This window comes from Bufo bufo, chromosome 2, assembly GCF_905171765.1.
Source record: "Bufo bufo chromosome 2, aBufBuf1.1, whole genome shotgun sequence".
NCBI classification, from domain to species: domain Eukaryota; kingdom Metazoa; phylum Chordata; class Amphibia; order Anura; family Bufonidae; genus Bufo; species Bufo bufo.
The window spans coordinates 324,012,521-324,031,683 of NC_053390.1; the positions used below are offsets into that span (position 1 = coordinate 324,012,521).

The 19,163-nt window shown below is 40.8% G+C and overlaps 1 protein-coding gene across 4 annotated transcripts in view; it reads right to left on the bottom strand.

Moving 5' to 3' along the window:
• Positions 1 to 19,163, bottom strand: part of ERCC6L2 (ERCC excision repair 6 like 2) — a 154,929-nt gene that overhangs the window by 86,413 nt on the left and 49,353 nt on the right. For all 4 annotated transcript variants that reach the window (XM_040416985.1, XM_040416986.1, XM_040416987.1 and 1 more), the window contains exons 6-8: positions 17,389 to 17,582; positions 9,417 to 9,578; positions 563 to 770 (exon numbers count right to left, since the gene is read on the bottom strand). In XM_040416985.1, coding sequence (XP_040272919.1) covers positions 563 to 770; positions 9,417 to 9,578; positions 17,389 to 17,582 — 564 coding nt within the window. The remainder of the gene's footprint in view (positions 1 to 562; positions 771 to 9,416; positions 9,579 to 17,388; positions 17,583 to 19,163) is intronic.

The following is a 19,163-nucleotide window of genomic DNA, read 5'->3' on the forward strand; positions in this document are numbered from 1 at the left end:
TTGAAAACTGCGCTTATGCGTGTGTCAACACATGTTTGTTAGCAATAAGAGCGTAACAGGTGCGCTCATCCTAATGATAATCAATAATTATTATTTTACCAATTAGCAGCCTGCTAGATTCTCCGGTTTGCATTCTAAATTTCCCCGATTACTTCATACAACATATACTTCAGCATGTAGTAATGTGGATTTTGAAAACACAAACAGAAGAAAAGAAAAAAAGTAAAAGGTTGTTTAGAAATGAGCAGTATCATAGATGGGTTCTATTTTAAGTTGCAAATATTGCTAGAATGACAGAACACTATAGTGCTATACATTCCCATTATAGATCTCATATAAAACTGTTCTGTGGATGTATGCATTGTATCCTGTCTACAGTGCAGTCTGCATAGCTGTGTTCTAGATAAATAAATGAAACTTCCAATTGCCTACCACAGACACTTCCAAAAGAAGTCTCATGGAGTCACCAAGCTAATTTAGTTAAAAAAAATGCAGACCAAACCAGGTTCTTCCGATGTTTCTCCATCATACGTTAAAGAATTTATAACAGTGGCTTACTAACCCGATCTTCCTTTTTTGGTAACTGGCTACTTATAAGGGCCTTGTTACGTCTTAGGAACAATGAAGACATTTTCAAAGCCAGCTTCTGCATCACTTTTCTTCCTGTGGCTAGTTCTCGTTTTGTGGCATTATGCCTTTGGCCAAGTTCCATTGGATGCGAGTATTCTTCCATAAACTGTTTTTTACCGCCTAAACATCCAGGCACTGCCCTAAATTACAATAAAACACAATAATAATATTTTGCAGCAATAAATGAATGATCCATTAAATAACATCCTCTAGTACTGTTGTCTTGCAGTGCTTGTGGCCACAGCTTGAACTCAACCAGTATGTATGTACACCTAAGATATGGAAAACTGGTTGTGAGCTATAGCTACAAAGACTAATGTTAGTAGATACAGTGATATGTACAATGCAGTAGCAATACACATACATAAAAATAAAAGCAAGAGATATATGAAATGTATAAACACTTTTATTGGGCAGCTATTTATGCTATTATTTTTGCTGTCTACCAACTGCAGACCAAGGTCTTATTTACACGTTCAGTGTTTGGTCAGTGTTCTGAATCAGTGATTGTTACCCAAAACCATCAGTAGGACCTACATAAACTGACATTATATTGCCCATGTCAGTTATTTTGATTATTCCAGTGACAGCTGCCACTGCTCTACTCCGAGTCTATCCTTCCCTGCTCTTTAGATGTTTATGTAAGTATTCCCCAATCACTTCAACTGCGGCCACCTCCTCCCACCGCTCCAACCACGGGTGCCTCCGCCCCCCAACCAGTCCAACTGCGGATGCCTCCTCCCACAGCTCCAACCGTGGTCACCTCCGCTTATTGCTCCAACTGCGATCTACTATCTTTTTGAGACTGAGACCTACCTGACATTCCACCCCAGTCTCTCTGTGCTTGTGTTTCCCCGTTCTTTCCCCCTCTCTTGTCCTTTCACTGGTCATGAACTAGAGCGGAAAGCTGCTTTCTGGAAGGTCGGGTCTGTTCTGTGTGTTGTGTCGAGGGCTAGGTATTCTCCTCAGCCGAGTATAATGACGTCCGTACTGCAATGTTAATGTGTATATAGCTCTGTGCACAGCGGTATCTACAGTCAGGTCCATAAATATTGGGACATCGACACAATTCTAAGATTTTTGGCTTCATACACCACCACAATGGATTTGAAATGAAACGGACTAGATGTGCTTTAACTGCAGACTGTCAGCTTTAATGTGAGGGTATTTACACCCAAATCAGGTGAACGGTGTAGGAATCACAACAGTTTGCATATGTGCCTCCCACTTGTTAAGGGCCCAAAAGTAATGGGACAGAATAATAATCATAAATCAAACTTTCACTTTTTAATACTTGGTTGCAAATCCTTTGCAGTCAATTACAGCCTAAAGTCTGGAATGCATAGACATCACCAGACGCTGGGTTTTATCCCTGGTGATGCTCTGCCAGGCCTCTACTGCAACTGTCTTCAGTTCCTGCTTGTTCTTGGAGCATTTTCCCTTCAGTTTTGTCTTCAGCAAGTGAAATGCATGCTCAATCCGATTCAGCTCAGGTGATTAACTTGGCCATTGCATAACATTCCACTTCTTTCCCTTAAAAAACTCTTTGGTTGCTTTTGTAGTATGCCTTGGGTCATTGTACATCTGAACTGTGAAGCGCCGTCCAATGAGTTCTGAAGCATTTGGCTAAATATGAGCAGATAATATTGCCCGAAACACTTCAGAATTCATCCGGCTGCTTTTGTCAGCAGTCACATAATCAATAAATACAAGAGAACCAGTATTATTGGCAGCCATACATGCCAACGCCATGACACTACCACCACCATGCTTCACTGATGAGGTGGTATGCTTGGGATCATGAGCAGTTCTTTTCCGTCTCCATACTCTTCTCTTCCCATCACTCTGGTACAAGTTGATCTTGGTCTCATCTGTCCATAGGATGTTATTCCAGAACTGTGAAGGCTTTTTTAGATGTCATTTGGCAAACTCTAATCTGGCCTTCCTGTTTTTGAAGCTCACCAATGGTTTACATCTTGTGGTGAACCCTCTGTATTCCCTCGATTGTTGACTTTGACACACATACACCTACCTCCTGGGGAGTGTTCTTGATCTGGCCAACTGTTGTGAAGGGTGTTTTCTTCACCAGGAAAAGAATTCTTCGGTCATCCACCACAGTTGTTTTCCGTGGTCTTCCGGGTCTTTTGGTGTTGCTGAGCTCACCGGTGTGTTCCTTCTTTTTAAGAATGTTCCAAACAGTTGTTATGGCCACGCCTAATGTTTTTGCCATCTCTCTGATGGGTTTGTTTTGTTTTTTCAGCCTAATGATGGCTTGCTTCACTGATAGTGACAGCGCTTTGGATCTCATCTTGAGAGTTGACAGCAACAGATTCCAAATGCAAATAGCACACTTGAAATGAACTCTGGACCTTTTATCTGCTCATTGTAATTGGGATAATGAGGGAATAACACAAACCTGACCATGGAACATCTGAGAAGCCAATTGTCCCATTACTTTTGGTCCCTTAACATGTGGGAGGCACATATGCAAACTGTTGTAATTCCTACACCGTTCACCTGATTTGGATGTAAATACCCTTAAATTAAAGCTGACAGTCTGCAGTTAAAGCACATCTAGTCCGTTTAATTTCAAATCCATTGTGGTGGTGCATAGAGCCAAAAATCTTAGAATTGTGTCAATGTCACAATATTTATGGACCTGACTCTATGTAAGCTCTCTGAATGACACTGGGTTCCTCTCCCTTCACCTACCCACCCTATTCCCTCACACACATCACCTCGTATTTGACACCTGAGCATATGTACACCTGTCCGTGTTGACAGTGAACTAAGAGGACAAAAAAAATAATAATAATTTGAAATAGTGGTTTATTAATGGTAATTGAGGTAAAATGTTCAGTTAATCAGTATTTTGATTTTGGTCACAATTGCCCAGCCCTACTACACGGTATAATGTATATGTAATTGAAACATTTCCACTTGCCACTCTGTTTTTGACCAGAGCCTGGTTTTGGCTCACAATCACTAATGGAAATCACTGATCAAACACTCACCATGTGAAGACCTAAGCAGCCTGCAACTCAAAGGCTCAATAGTGGACTACAGGCTACAGTTGGCAGTTTGTCATTCATGTCTGAACAGTCTGCAACAGTGGTAATATAAAATCAACCAACAGAGCAACGTATCAACCCATTAATAACCTACAATTGAAATAATATGACTGCCCTATGATCCAGATGCCTGGCCAATAAGAAGGGGTTGGTAAAGCCTGGTAATAACTGTTCTGTAAGTCAGGCTCTGTTCATATATTTAGAGCATATGTTCCAGGTATATGATCTCCCTATATGTACTTCTGATGTCACTATGATGCCTTATGCCAGTATGTTATAGAGCAGGGGGAGCTGAGCAGATTGATATATAGTTTTGTGGGTAAAGACTCAGTAAAACTTGTAAGTTATATATTTATATCTCTCCTCTTTATGATATCATTGTACACAGTGGAGGTATTATCAGTGATTGTATACACGCTTACACAGAGAATGCTATCAGAGATAGCTTTAAGTCACTGATAGTTGTACACAGGGGAGGTGAAATAAGTGATGGATTGCATTCTCTGTGTAAGTGTGTATACAGAGATAGCTGTCAGTCACTGATAACACCTCCCCGTGTACAATAAAGTCAGAAATAGCAGAGATTCAAATGTATAAATTACAAGTTTTACTGATTCTGTTCCCATAATACTATATATCAATCTGCTCAGCTTCTCCTACTTTATAACATGCTGCCTGCAGATTGCACTTCATTTTGGTCTGAGAGGTCCTCCATAAGGACATGACAACTCTCCAGTCTCTTTTAGCAAATGCTAGTATTCTCCATGAAGTAACAACTTTGGCTCTCTATTAACAAACTGGAGAATAGACACTACAAAAAGTGTGTCTCTGTCTTCGAAGAACAAAGTCTGCTCATGCATTACATGGACATTCCACAGATTTCAATGAACACCATTTAATGCTTTAGTTTTTAGAAAAATTAAAAACACTTGCTTAAATGGTACCTCCTGCAGATTCCAGCTGATCACTGGGGGCCCCAGCAGCACGGCCCCAGCTAATTTTCAAGGGACCCTTTTAAGAAAAAGGGGTTGCCCAGAACATATGTACTAAATACAGCCTCATAACTTCATCACAAATCTCCAATTCCTAATGAATTCAATGTTTTAATGACTATTTTTCACCCCATAAGACGCATTTTTTCCCCGAAAAGGGGAGGGGGGAAAATGCCTGTGCGTCTTAGGGGGCGAATACTAATCATGGAAGCGCTCATTAGTACCGGAGGACCAGGAAGCGGTGAAGGCTCTGTACTCACTGCTTCCTGGTCCTCAGCTGTCGGCTGTGCAGTGGCTGCGCACAACGTGAGGGCGCTCTGTGTCCTCACACTGTGCGCGCCAGTTCACAGCACAGCCGACAGCAGGAGGAAGCAGATTGCGGATGGTGAGGAGTAGCAGCGTCCAGGAGCAGGAGAGGTAAGTGGGTTTTTATTTTATAAAACATGGCAATATGGAGCTGATCTGAGGCAATATGGGGCTGCTGGGGGGTAATCTGAGGCAATATGGGGCTGCTGTGGGTGTAATCTGAGGCAATATGGGACTGCTGGGGGCTGATATGAGGCAATGGGGGCTCTTATCTGAGGTCTAATTGGGGGTCATTCACATTGGGTTCTGACCTGAGGTCTAATTAAAAATATTTTTTTCGTATTGTCCTCCTCTAAAACCTAGGTGCGTCTTATGGGCCGGTCTTATAGGGCGAAAAATACGGTACTTCAAGATAAATGTGACAAACATGAAGCAAAACCAAGGTAAGCAGTTTAGGAGAAGTAAAAAAAAAAAAATCATGTCAATCAACATCTTTTGCACAGAAAATTCTCTCTTGGGAGCACTAGAACTAAATTTTCTTGGTGACACATTAAAAGAGGGTAGCCTCTTTCAAGTACTGGCATGTGTTGCGAAAACAAATTAAAAAGAACTCTGCTGCAAAGGGCAAGTCTACGTGTAGTTCTGTCTATTCCTAAATGTATTATTGGGATAAATATTTGTAATGGACTTGTGATCATTTCCATAAAATAGGCATATTTTTGTCATGTTTAATCTATTTTTAAACATTTTAAACAAATCAAACATAAAAATAATAGGCATAAACTATATTTCATTGAAAAGGGTAAAGAAATACAATAATTAGATCTCCAAGTAGTTTGAAACAACATGCAGTCGAGCATTTTCTAAAAACTAGGGGTACCCAATTTACAGCCCACAATGTGTTCATTCACAAACTAACAGAATTTGTCTGAAGACACAATTACTTTCTCTTTGATTCCAAGTACTTCCACCAGCTCAGGGGCACGGCAATGGGGAGCCCCTGTGCCCCCACTTATGCCAACCTGTTCCTGGGCTGGTGGGAGGATACACTGGTGTTTACAGAGGACAGCGCCTGGACGTCGAGGATTGTCTTCTGGGGCCGCTATATCGATGATATACTGATATTTTGGAGCGGCTCCAGAGGACAATTCTCTGACTTTGTAGCTGACCTAAATAACAACAAGATCGGCATGCATTTTACCTCGGAGGCTAATGAACACAGACTGGCCTTCCTGGACCTATCTATTACGCTAAATAATGGCATGATTTCCACCAAAACATACAGGAAACCGACAGCTACTAATAATTTATTGAGGTGGGAGAGCCATCATCCCACAAATCTCAAATGCGGTATCCCTAAGGGACAATATCTGCGGATCCGCAGAAACTGCTCTACGAAAACAGACTTTCACAACCAAGCTAGAGACCTGAGAACTAGGTTTAATCAAAGGGATACCCGGATCGTCCACTACAAAAAGCCTTTAGATCAGCATTAAATGCAGAAAGAGCAGAATTACTGTCTCCAAAACAAGTGACAAAATCTAAAACAGACCCTATTTTCCGTATTATAGGTACGTTCGACAATCGCAATAGAGAAGTCAGGGACATTCTCCAGAAGTATTGGGACATGCTGCTCACTGACCCTGACATTCAAGACATCCTCCCCCCTTACCCGGCAATTACATACCGCAGAGGAAGGTCCCTGGGGGATAGATTCGTACACAGCCACTACACACCTATCAAAAAATCTGGAACGTGGCTGGACAGGAAACCCCTAGGCACCTTCAAATGTGGCTCATGCATAGCCTGCCCACATATTACTCAAACGAAAACCTTCACGAGCAACACCACCAAGAAAGTTTATACTATCAGAGATTTCGCAAACTGTAAAACTACAGGGGTGGTATACCTATGTACCTGTACATGTAATCTTCAATATGTGGGTAAGACTAAAAGAGAGCTCAGGAGGAGGATTGGGGACCACCTGGGCGATGTCAGACACAAACGAGACACTCCAATTGCAAGACACATACAGAACTTCCATGATGGAGATTCCAGGTCATTGAAGTTCTGTGTAATTGAAGTGATACGCCCATCCCCTAGAGGTGGTGACCTCAACAGAAAAATATTGCAAAAAGAGGCGGAATGGACTCATAGGTTAAAAACAGTGAGTCCATTGGGCCTCAATGAAATATTGTCCTTTGGATGTTTTATTTAGCCCCGGTGTACTTAAATACTCAAAACCACCTGACAAGTACATAAAAATATAAAAACAAAATGGACGAGATAGGAAAAATAATACATCTACCGTGATAGGTTATATTCGTGCATATCACAAAGTGGGGGGGTCATACCTCTGTCTAGGGTACATCATTAATTTCCTTATATAATATACCCCAGACTAGCCGCCTCTCACTCAAAAAGTCCCTTAAAATGAACCACTGTAGCCCCCAAAATATCATATACCTAGGTCATATGAATATGATACCAAGGATAGCCTGTGGACCAGAATGCATTATAACAAGTCATTTTACGACCCTCTCACGATAGACTAAATTATGAACATCTGGATCATTTATGACGTCTAGGCCGTATACATAAACAAACGAATGTGTCTTGCATACATTTTTGCGCATATGACTAGATGACCTATATGTCGGCCTGAACCATCTACCACTAACCCGATGTTTACGTCTCGACTAGACTTCCTGAGACGCATTAACATGACGTCCATGCGTTCCACAGAATCATGTGAAGCGCATCAATATGACGTCTATGCGTTCCACACAGCCATGCAGCACCTTAGATCCTAGGCTGGCCCGGGACGCATGACTCTGACGTAATGCGTTCCACAGCGGATACCGGCAACTACTGCGCATGCGCAGAGTGACACACTTCCGGATCCGAGACTGACCAAATGGAACGCACGCCGGGATGCGATGTAAGTGACACACCGCATGCCAATTAAGATAATCCTACCGGTATATGTAAGGGGGCAGTCTCAGACATGTGTCTGGACTGCATCTATTCAGCTGGGACACCACAAAGAGCGATTGAGCTAACGGTTATTATACCGTACTTGCATCTTCTGTATAACCCCTGATGAATCTGACAGCATTGCCTGTCAGAGGAAACGCGTCGGGAACGACTATTGAAAAAGATATCTGACTAGGCCGTCACCTGGAGACAACGTATAGGGTGAGAATAATAGGGCCAGCCACCGAGAAGTGGGGTCGCTCCTTAGGGGGTGATTCTCCCGCATATAGGCGGGAGACCTCTCCGCTTTCAGGCAGGGAAAAAACAGTTCACCAGGGATATATTCCTACCTGCCTGACCTATTATCCAAGATTATCAGTAACTAAACATTACTGGATCCACTTTCTCAGCAGATAAAGGGATCACCGCGGATCCAACTGGACCACCTAGCTGCCTGGATTCCAAGCCTTCACGCATCTCATACACAACAAACCGTGAGTGGTGATCATAATAAGTGGTCAAACTACATTCTCATCCACACCCAGTGTATTGTATTGTTGATATATGTGCGTAGTCAGACCTTTTTTCATATGCAGTCATCTATTACTACAAATTTGGGACATATTTTTTATAAATTATCTGATAAAAGTTAAGTTTTAGTAGGATAACAAATCAGTGATATAGTTTGAAACAACCTCCCTTCCGAGTTCCCTCAAGAATTGTGCAAGTGTACCTAGAAAAACTGCTGCTGCTTTGAATGCAAAGGGTGTTCAGCTGAAATATTGATTTGGTTTAGATTTCTCATTTGTTCATTAACTTTGCAATTAGTTAATTGATAAAAGTAAACTATTAATACTTCTATTTTAGAAAACATTATTTTTGCAGCATTTTTTCTACACCTGCCTAATACGTTTGCAGAGTACATCTTGACTTGACAGGTAGGTAGGATTTTGGTCTCCTCTACACAGCAACTCAAACTGAATGCGGTAAACCACTTAGGATGCCTTCAAAAGCAGTGGATTTTGTTGACTGAAAATCAGGTATGTTCATTTAACTGGGAGTCTTGGCAGGAAGAATGTGGATTTCTGCAAGTCCCATTCAGATGAATGGAAAATATGAAAAAAAATAATAAAATGATGAAAACTTTTGTTTTGTGTCACCATATGCTGACATCCTTAGCTTATCATATTTCCATCTACAGAGCTGTGTGAGGGATTGATTTTTTTTTGCCAGGAGAGCCGTTATTTTTATTGACACCATTTTGGGGTACTGCAGACGTGGATTTCAGCTGTCACCATGAGTGCAGCAGGCTCAGCTCCTGAGCCTGCTTATACGATCTTTGCCCTTCTGTGATGTATATGTCAGTGATGATCCCTGAAGGGGTTAAACCTATGGCTCACACAGCTGCAGAATTAGAGGTAGGAAAAGGAAAGACACTTACCAGTCCACAACACACCACAGCTCCTCCATGTTGTTCTGTAGTATAGTCCCTGTAAGTCCAATACGAATTTTGCACCTTAAAGCTTTCATGGCCCCAGTCACTCTTGCCTTTGGATTTTTTATTTTATGCACTTCATCCACAATGACTGCTGACCATTCTACACTGCAGACAGAAAGAAAAGAACATACTGAAATCAAGAAAAAGCTGTCTGCATTTTTTTCATTAATTTAATTTTGCATAAATCACAAATAATGCAATTATGTCTAAAGAAAAAAAAATATATATATATTTATTCCCTTTATTTTCTCTAAAACAAGCTGTATAGCAAAATATATGTTCAACCCCTTAAGGACGAAGCAATGTGTTTTTGTATTTTCATGAATGCATTCCAGAGGAAAAAAATCTGTAGACTGTTTTTCAGCTGATTCGCAAAAGCAGCTTTATAATGGTAAAACACTGGGTAACACTGATCTGGAAAAGGACTTAGGCATTTTAGTTGACAGTAAACTTACAGAGGTTGTCCCACGAAAAAAAACAGTTTTTAAAACCAGCGCCTTAATCTGAATACTTTTGTAAATGCATGTAATTTTATATTTTGTATAGGCACTGAGTCACTCAATAATAATACCGTATTTTTCGCCCTATAAGACGCACCGGCCCATAAGACGCACCTAGGTTTTTGAGGAGGAAAATAAGAAAAATAATATTTAGAACTAATAGGTGTGCTTTTGGTGGGTTTTGAACTAATTGTGGTCTGTGGATGGCACACTGTTATGGGGGATCTGTGGATGGCGAACTGTTATGGGGGATCTGTGGGTGACACTTATGGGGGATCTGTGGGTGACACTTATGGGGGATCTGTGGGTGGCTCTTATTGGGGTCTCTGGATGGCACTGTTATGGGGATCTGTGTATGACACAGTTATGGGGGGGATCTGTGGATGACACATATATAGCATCTTATGCTATGTGTCATCCACAGATCCCCTCCATAACAGTGTCCCTGTAGTGAATGACCCTCAATACAGGGTGTGGGGGTCGCATCTGCTTTTATAATGACAGCGGGGCCCGTGCAGTGAATGTATTCTACTACACGGGCCCCGCTCACTGTATAATCGTATCTGTAATAGTTAATTATGTATATACCGGTAATCGCATAATCAGCGCTACTTACAACTACAAGCGCTCGGTAGGTAGCAGAGAGGAGGGAGGAGGCAGGCCGGGAGGACGGGCGCTGGCAGCGTGAGTCACTACGTCATGCGCCCACGCCGCCTGCTTCATTCATAAAGTGGGCGGCGCAGGCGCGTGACGTAGTGACTCACGCTGCCAGCGCCCGTCCTCCCGGCCTGCCTCCTCCCTCCTCTCTGCTACCTACCGAGCGCTTGTAGTTGTAAGTAGCGCTGATTATGCGATTACCGGTATATACATAATTAACTATTACAGATACGATTATACAGTGAGCGGGGCCCGTGTAGTAGAATACAGTCACTGCACGGGCCCCGCTGTCATTATAAAAGCAGATGCCGGCCCCCAGCCCCTCCTCCCTCACAGCTGATACACCCGCCGCGCGGCATCGCGGCGAATGTATCATTGAAAATTCTGCAAAATCAGCAGCATTCATGGGGGGGGGAAAGTGCGTCTTATAGGGCGAAAAATATGGTAATTCTCTTTTTTCCCATATTTCTTTGACCTGCTCACTGAGAAGGTTGCACATGCTCAGTTTCATCCTTCAACTGCTTGCTGAGCTGTGATAGGGAGAGCATGGACACACCTCCTTAGCTGCAGCAGAAAAGACACTCCCTTCAGCTGTCAGCTTGATATCAATCAACACTGTAAGACTGTGCATAAAGAAGGATATTCTTTACTGTAAAAGCAGTGACCAAAAAGGTCATCGCTTTTTCCTACAGTGTTCAAGCACATCACAGATGCTAAATTACAGGGTGGTCATAACCATGGAAACGAGCAGTGTATAATGTGGTGGAAAAATGAATCCAGCCAGAAAAGGAGGCAATCACAATACATCAGTAAGTACCTTGTATTAACTATCTCTACATTATAAATGCTATTTACTGAAGTTAGACAAGTCCTTTAATTTAAACAATAGGTCAATATCTGATTATATTATCTATTTAATGCCTCCATCAGGTGCATTGCTAGGCTAAAACACTCAGTCCCCGAATATACTGCCTGCCAGATATATACAACTGCATTGCTGTCCTCAGGACGGCAATACAATTGAATCTAATGCACTGGAAGAGCTGAAGGACCTGTGATGACATCACAGTCCATGTGATCAGTGCTGAAGGCAGTGGTTGAGGACTATCATGTGACTAGTGCAGGAAAGGATGGCGCTCAGCAGTGAAGAGGAGAAGTCGTGGGGAAGGAGCTGAGGTGAGGTCTGCTACATGAGCAGAGGTAAGTGAAGGGATATATTCTCACTGTGAGAGGCAGAGAAATGGGAGTTGTGGTTATTTAACCACTTCACATCCAGGCCATTTACCCCCTTCCTAACAGCCTAATTTTGCAAATCTGACATGTGTCACTTTATGTGGTAATAACTTTGGAACGCTTTTACTTATCCAAGCCACTCTGAGACTGTTTTCTTGTGACACATTGTACTTCATGACAGTGGTAAATTTGATTTGATATATTTCACTTTTATTTTTAAAATAATCCAAAATTTTGAGAGAAAAAAATTGAAAAATTAGCAATTTTCAAAATTTCAATTTCTCTGCTTTTAAAACAGAAAGTGACACCTCAAAAAAATATTTATTACTTAACATTCCGCCTTATGTCTTCTTTATGTTGGCATCATTTGTAAATGTCATTTTATTTTTTTTAGGACGCTAGAAGGCTTAGAATTTTAGAAGCAATTCTTAAAATTTTTAGTTCAGGTGTGAAGTCACTTTGTGGGGCTTACATAGTGGAAACCTACCATAAATGACTCCATTGTAGAAACTACACACCTCAAGTTACTCAAAACTGATTTTACAAACTTTGTTAACCCTTTAGGTGTTCCACAAGAATTAAAGGAAAATGGAGATGACATTTCTAAATTTCACTTTTTTGGCAGATTTTCCATTTTAATTTTATTTTTTTTCTTTAACACTTCGAGGGTTAACAGCCAAACAAAACTCAACATTTATTACCCTGATTCTGTGGTTTACAGAAACACCCCACGTGGTCGTAAACTGATGTAAGGGTACACGGCAGGGGGCAGACGAAAAGGAAACGCTGTATGGTTTTTGAAAGGCAGATTTTGCTGAACTGGTTTTTAGATGCCATGTCCCATTTGAAGCCCCCCTGATGCACCCTTACAGTAGAAACTCCCAAAAAGTGACCCCATTTTGGAAACTAGGGGATAAGGTGCCAGTTTTATTGGTACTATTTTGGGGTACATATGATTTTTAATTGCTCTAGATGACGTTTTTTGTGAGGCAAGGTAACCAAAAAATGGCTGTTCTGTTACTGTTTTTATTTTTTTAGAACATTCATCTGACAGGGTAGATCATGTACTATTTTTTATAGAGCAGGTTGTTAGGACGCAATGATATCAAATATGTCTACTTTGTTTGTTTCATTTATACATAATGAATTTTTGTGTCTCCATTTTCTGAACGCCATTATTTTTTATTTTTCTGCCGATCGTCTTGTGCAGGGGCTTGTTTTTTGCAGGAAGAGTTCACGTTTTTATTGGTACCATTTTTGGGTACATATGATTTTTTGATCATTTATTATTACACTTTATTGGGCAAGGTGACCAAAAATTGGTTGTTTTAGCACAGTTTTTATTTATTTATTTTTACAGTGTTCACCTGAGGGGTTAGGTCATGTGACATTTTTATAGAGCAGATCGTTACGGACGTGGAAATACCTAATATGTATACTTTTTCTTATTGATTTAAGTTTTACACAATAATAGCATTTTTGTAACAAAAAAAAATATAATGTTTTAGTGTCTCCATAGTCTGAGAGCCATAGCTTTTTTATTTTTTGACCGATTGCCTTAGTTGGGGTCTCATTAATTGCAGGATGAGGTGACGGTTTGATTGGTACTATTTTGGAGGGCATACGCCTTTTTTTGATCGCTTGGAGTTGCACTTTTTGTGATGTAACGTGACAAAAATATCATTTTTTTTTTTACAGTTTTAATTTTTTCATGGTGTTAATCAGACAGGGTGGTCGTTACAGATGCGGCAATACCAAATATGTCTTTTTATTTATTTTTTCTATTTTTAACTTTTTTTTTATTACTTAATTGGGGGATTTTTATTTTTACATGTGGAACCATTTTTATTTATTTTTTAAACACAATTTTAATTTTTTAATTTGAAATTTTTTTTATTTTACACTTTGCGTCCTCCATAACTTCGCCTTTTTTTTTTTTTTCTTTTCACTATTGATTTCTCCTGTAACTGGGGCTGACAGTTACAGGGTAAAAATACAGCCCCCAGAAAGGCTGTACAGCAGAATACAACGCTGTACAGCCTCGGTGCAGGGTTGATCGAGGACTATGGAAGACCAGACAGCTCCTGCACTCTCCCGGCCCCGGCAGTCACATGACCACCGGACCGAGACAGAAAGCGCATGTGAGTGATCTAGAAGGCAGGGACACGTGGGAACTGTCCCTGCCTTCTCTCTGGGTTGCCCTGCTGTCACTGACAGCAGGCCCCCCACTCAGCAGCTGCACGATTAGCGTGCAGCTGCCATCTCTGAATGGACGTTACGTCCATTCAGAGATAAACATCCACCATAGGACGTTTATATCCTATGGGCGGATGTGAAGTGGTTAACTGGGACTGAATGTTAGGGCTGTAGAGGGATGCCATTTACATGGGTTTGTATGCTGGAGTGGGGTGGATTGATGTTATTTACATGGGACTGTATGTTGGAGGGGGCTGAGGAAGGAAGTGATGTTATTTACATGGGACTGTATGTTGAAAGTGGCTGTGGGAGGGGGTGATTTATTTACATGGGACTCCACGTTGAAGGCAGCTGGGGAAGGGATTGATGTTATTTACATGGGACTGAATGTTGAGGGGGTGATGTTGTTTACATGGGATTGCATGTTGGAGGCGGCTGGGGAGGGACAGTATATTGGAAGAGCTAAAAGGAGGGAAGTTATTTACATGGGACTCTATTTTGGAGGAGAATGTAGATATGGTGTGATGTTATTTACATGGGACTCTACAGCAGAGGGAGGGAAATAGTGTTATTTACATGGGTCTATATATATAGCTCCGAAACACGTCTGGTTGCCATTTAAAATATCCCACCATTTACTGGAGGATCGATCATATCATGCCGGCATCGATAATCTTCTCGTAAATCTTAAAGCTATTACAACATAGACGAAAAGCAGTATATTCCTTCACTTTGCAGCTAATAGTGGAAAAACACAGAAAACCCCACGTGATGACAATGGGATTGTGAAGTCTTCATCAAAGCTGCACACCAGCGGTAATCCCACGAGACACTATCGAGATCTCGGAGGTAAGCGCACACCGGCTGTTTTACACGTGGGACGCCACACAGCATGGACTAATACCCAGAGAAACCCAACTATTAGTGAGTACTGCATAAATTTGTGAAGGTTTAAAGTAACGAAATCGAATTGTGCAAAGATCCTGAGAACTAATATGTTGGGATAATTTATGATAAATCGCATGAAAAAAAAATATATAAAAATCACATGAACAAAAAAATTCTCACTATTACCAATCGGATGAACATTACAAACAGCTTAATGCGAATTTTCTCCATTATCCACAATAATAATTATGTGGGACTTTGCACGGTGTTCTTTTGCTCAGCAAGTATCACATAAGTTTGTGAAAGTCTAACACAAAATCAGGTTGCACTTATATCCCAAAATGAACATATTGGGATAATCCACAAAAAAATCGCATCAAAATAATCGGATGAATATTGCGACTATCTTAATATGATTATTATAGATCATCCATACTAGCATCAAATAGGTTCCGAGTGGGACTTTGCCTAACGTATATTTGCACAGCGGTCTTTTGCACAGATGGACAAAATTGTATTAGGTCAACCTATAAGTGTATTAATTTTTATTTGCATTCCGGATTTTAATTTCTGTGTTTTAGTGTAAATATATTGTATTCCCATTGTTTTATCTATTAAAATGCATTCAGCGTGAAAACAGATATTGAGTGCCGATCGATTTTTCACTAAAGAGAGGAAAACAACTACAGGGGGCACTTCAGGGGGTATTATAAATACTGGGGGCACTTCAGGGCGAGCATTATAACAGTAGGGGGCCATATAAATACTAGGGTCATATTGAATCCAGGGGACATTAGGCGTGCTTATTACTACTGGGGGCTCTATAGGAGGGACTTATAGATCCACCTTTTTTCTACTAAGAGCACTATGGGGGACCCTATTAATACTGAGGGGTCTGTAGAGAGCTTTATTTCCACTGGGGGAAAAATAGGGGGTGTTATTTTTACTGGGGAGGTTCTGTGAGCACATTATTAATACTGAAGGGCTCTTCTACAAATGGAGGCACTCTTGGGGAGCATTACAAAACAAAATAGTAGCTCTGCAAGTTAACCAAACTATTATGATTCCCATTTCTTCTGTAAAACATCATAGGAAATACATCATTATTTTGATGAGGTACTGTACAGTACGTCTGCCTTAAAACCATCTTTACTTTCCTTTGGCAATTACCACTTCACCGGTCTGCCAAGAAATAGAGCTGCACCCTAAAGACCTTCCAGCTCTGGTAGGCAGAGGATCGTCCAGGCTGGGACACCACCCTCCATTAACTCAAAATGCCCAAACAGAGCATTTGGGAAGGGGTTTATGTTAACTTGACCAATCATCTGATCTCAGTTGTATTTGCGGTTTTGAAATCTACTGCAATAACAGCAAAGCAAGGACATGAAAAAGGACAGTGGGTCCACTGGCAATATTGGCACCTGCCAATTCTTTATGAATAATAGGACAATAAGGATTATAAATTACTGTTTTATGGAAAGGATATTTTCATTCTGTTTCAATTTTCTTTTTTGAATCAGATAATTTTTATTTGACTTTTTTTTGAAAATCTCAAAAATACAGAGAAAGAAAATAGTCTGCACAGTATACATGCAACAGTTGATGACAATAACACCATAGCATTACATGATCTGACATATAGTTAATTCCATGAGTACACCATGTATCATCAAGCATAGTATAAGATGTACATAAGATCAAGTAATCTAATTACACAGTATACCTTGTACAAACTACATTTCCCATCCATTATACTTTATAAACATAGGACCATCCCTCTCTACCCAACTAAAACCCAATCCCCCCCCCCCCTCCCGAGCGATGGAACGGATCCGATTTCCAAAATCGGTTATCTTATTAATATATCAAAAGCATAGCCATTGGTGTACTTCTTCTATCTGTTTAGCAGGCCTCTTCACACCCATCCTGCGTCGTACTAAACACCTTCATACTGCATACATCCAAAACTAAACAGGATGAAAGAGAAAGAAAGCACTTAGAAACCAGAACTGTTCCTCTATCTACCCCATAGTCCAACTAAGAAAAGAAGCTAATCCGGACACTGTATCCTAAATTTCTCCCAATTAAACTTCATTACACATTGTCTTTTAACATATACACCTTTTTCTAAGCGTATTATATCTGACATCCTGTTGAGGAATTCTCCCCTACTCGGAGATTGAGGTCTAAGCCAATATCTGGCTATTAGTTTCCTAGCTTGAAATAACAGACGCTGTACTCCCAGACGATGATGGCGATTTTTGATGTCTAATATCCCAACTATACATGTTCTCGGTCCAGGCGGAACCGTGATATTAAATGCGTCTTTTATTGAGGCCAGAACCGCGGTCCAAAAGTTCCGGAGCTCCGCACAATCCCAGAACATGTGTAACAAGGATGCCTGTTTCAATTTTCACATAAAAGTTCGGAGTCCGACTTACCTGTTCAGATCATCTAAACAAAGACGAAGTGTCTCATAAGTGGTTAAAGCAATTTCAGATTTCCCTTGTCTTAATCGTACTAGTTCAAAATCTTTCCGATTTCCATGAATGACTGAAATCTTGAAATATCCCCATGTCTCTAGCTCATCTCTCCAATTGAAAAGCACAGATAAAGGAGAAACAATCAGAAAAACCTGAAAATAGAATAAAAAAAAAAAACCATGGCGCATCATTAGTAAGCGGTCAACAGGTTCAGCACATTTTGGTACCCCTATCATCTTTCCAGACAGCACTATGGGCCAGATTTATCATTAGCTCAAGTCAGAATAATGGAGTGAAAAAGTCGCAAAAAAATGCGCAAACGCTAAAACTGCGCACAAATTTGCGACTTTTTTTCTGCTCTGCACTATGCTCGCCAGTTTTCTGAAAGTGGGCGTGTTTTCCTATGTAAATGAATCTCTAGACAGATTTACTATTGGGACTATATAAAAAGTCGCAAAAAAGTGAGGACCATGCTTATCTTATGAGACTTTTTAATCGAACATGCGACTTTTTCGTAAAAACGTGCGACTTTTTCGTAAAAACGTGCGACTTTTGCAAAGCTGCTTAGTGACGGATAAACTGCTACAGTCAAACCACATTTATTACAGTCTGAAAGCGCCGATCATAAATCTGACTTGGCTAAAACTGACTTTAGCCATATGTGAAAGTGGAGTGAGCTGTCAGAGTAATGATAAATCTGGCCCTATGTATTGAGTATATAGTTCTGGCTTGTACAGCCCGTCACATCCTCTGTAATGAAATAGCTACATGTGATCAGTTGGAACTATTAGATGTGTAATGACAAACCTGGCCCCACTGTCGTCAAGCACTTATTAGTTATATTCAATTCCATGCAGACACTCTTCTTAAATCATTTTCTCTTGCTCTCTTTCCAATTTTATTTTTCTTTCATAACTCTGCCGGGAGATGTCTATGCTTTATATCTGTGACCAAGTGGTTATGACGTGAATTTCAATAAATGGGAGTCTTAAATGAAATGATAGGAAAAATAAGGGTGTACACACCTGAATCTTAAGGACTGGGCTCCAGACCGCCATCTCGTAAGACTTGCTCAGCTACTTACAGTCAGGTCCATAAATATTGGGACACCGACACAATTCTAACATTTTTGGCTCTATACACCACCACAATGGATTTGAAATGAAACGAACTAGATGTGCTTTAACTGCAGACTGTCAGCTTTAATTTGAGGGTATTTACATCCAAATCAGGTGAACGGTGTAGGAATTACAACAGTTTGCATATGTGCCTCCTACTTGTTAAGGAACCAAAAGTAATGGGACAATTGGCTTTTCAGCTGTTCCATGGCCAGGTGTGTGTTATTCCCTCATTATCCCAATTACAATGAGCAGATAAAAGGTCCAGAGTTCCTTTCAAGTGTGCTATTTGCATTTGGAATCTGTTGCTGTCAACTCTCAAGATGAGATCCAAAGAGCTGTCACGGTCAGTGAAGCAAGCCATCATTAGACTGAAAAAACAAAACAAACCCATCAAAGAGATAGCAAAAACATTAGGCGTGGCCAAAACAACTGTTTGGAACATTCTTAAAAAGAAGGAACGCACCGGTGAGCTCAGCAACACCAAGTGCCCGGAAGACCACGGAAAACAACTGTGGTGGATGACCGAAGAATTATTTCCCTGGTGAAGAAAACACCCTTCACAACAGTTGGCCAGGTCAAGAACACTCTCCAGGAGGATGTGTGTGTCAAAGT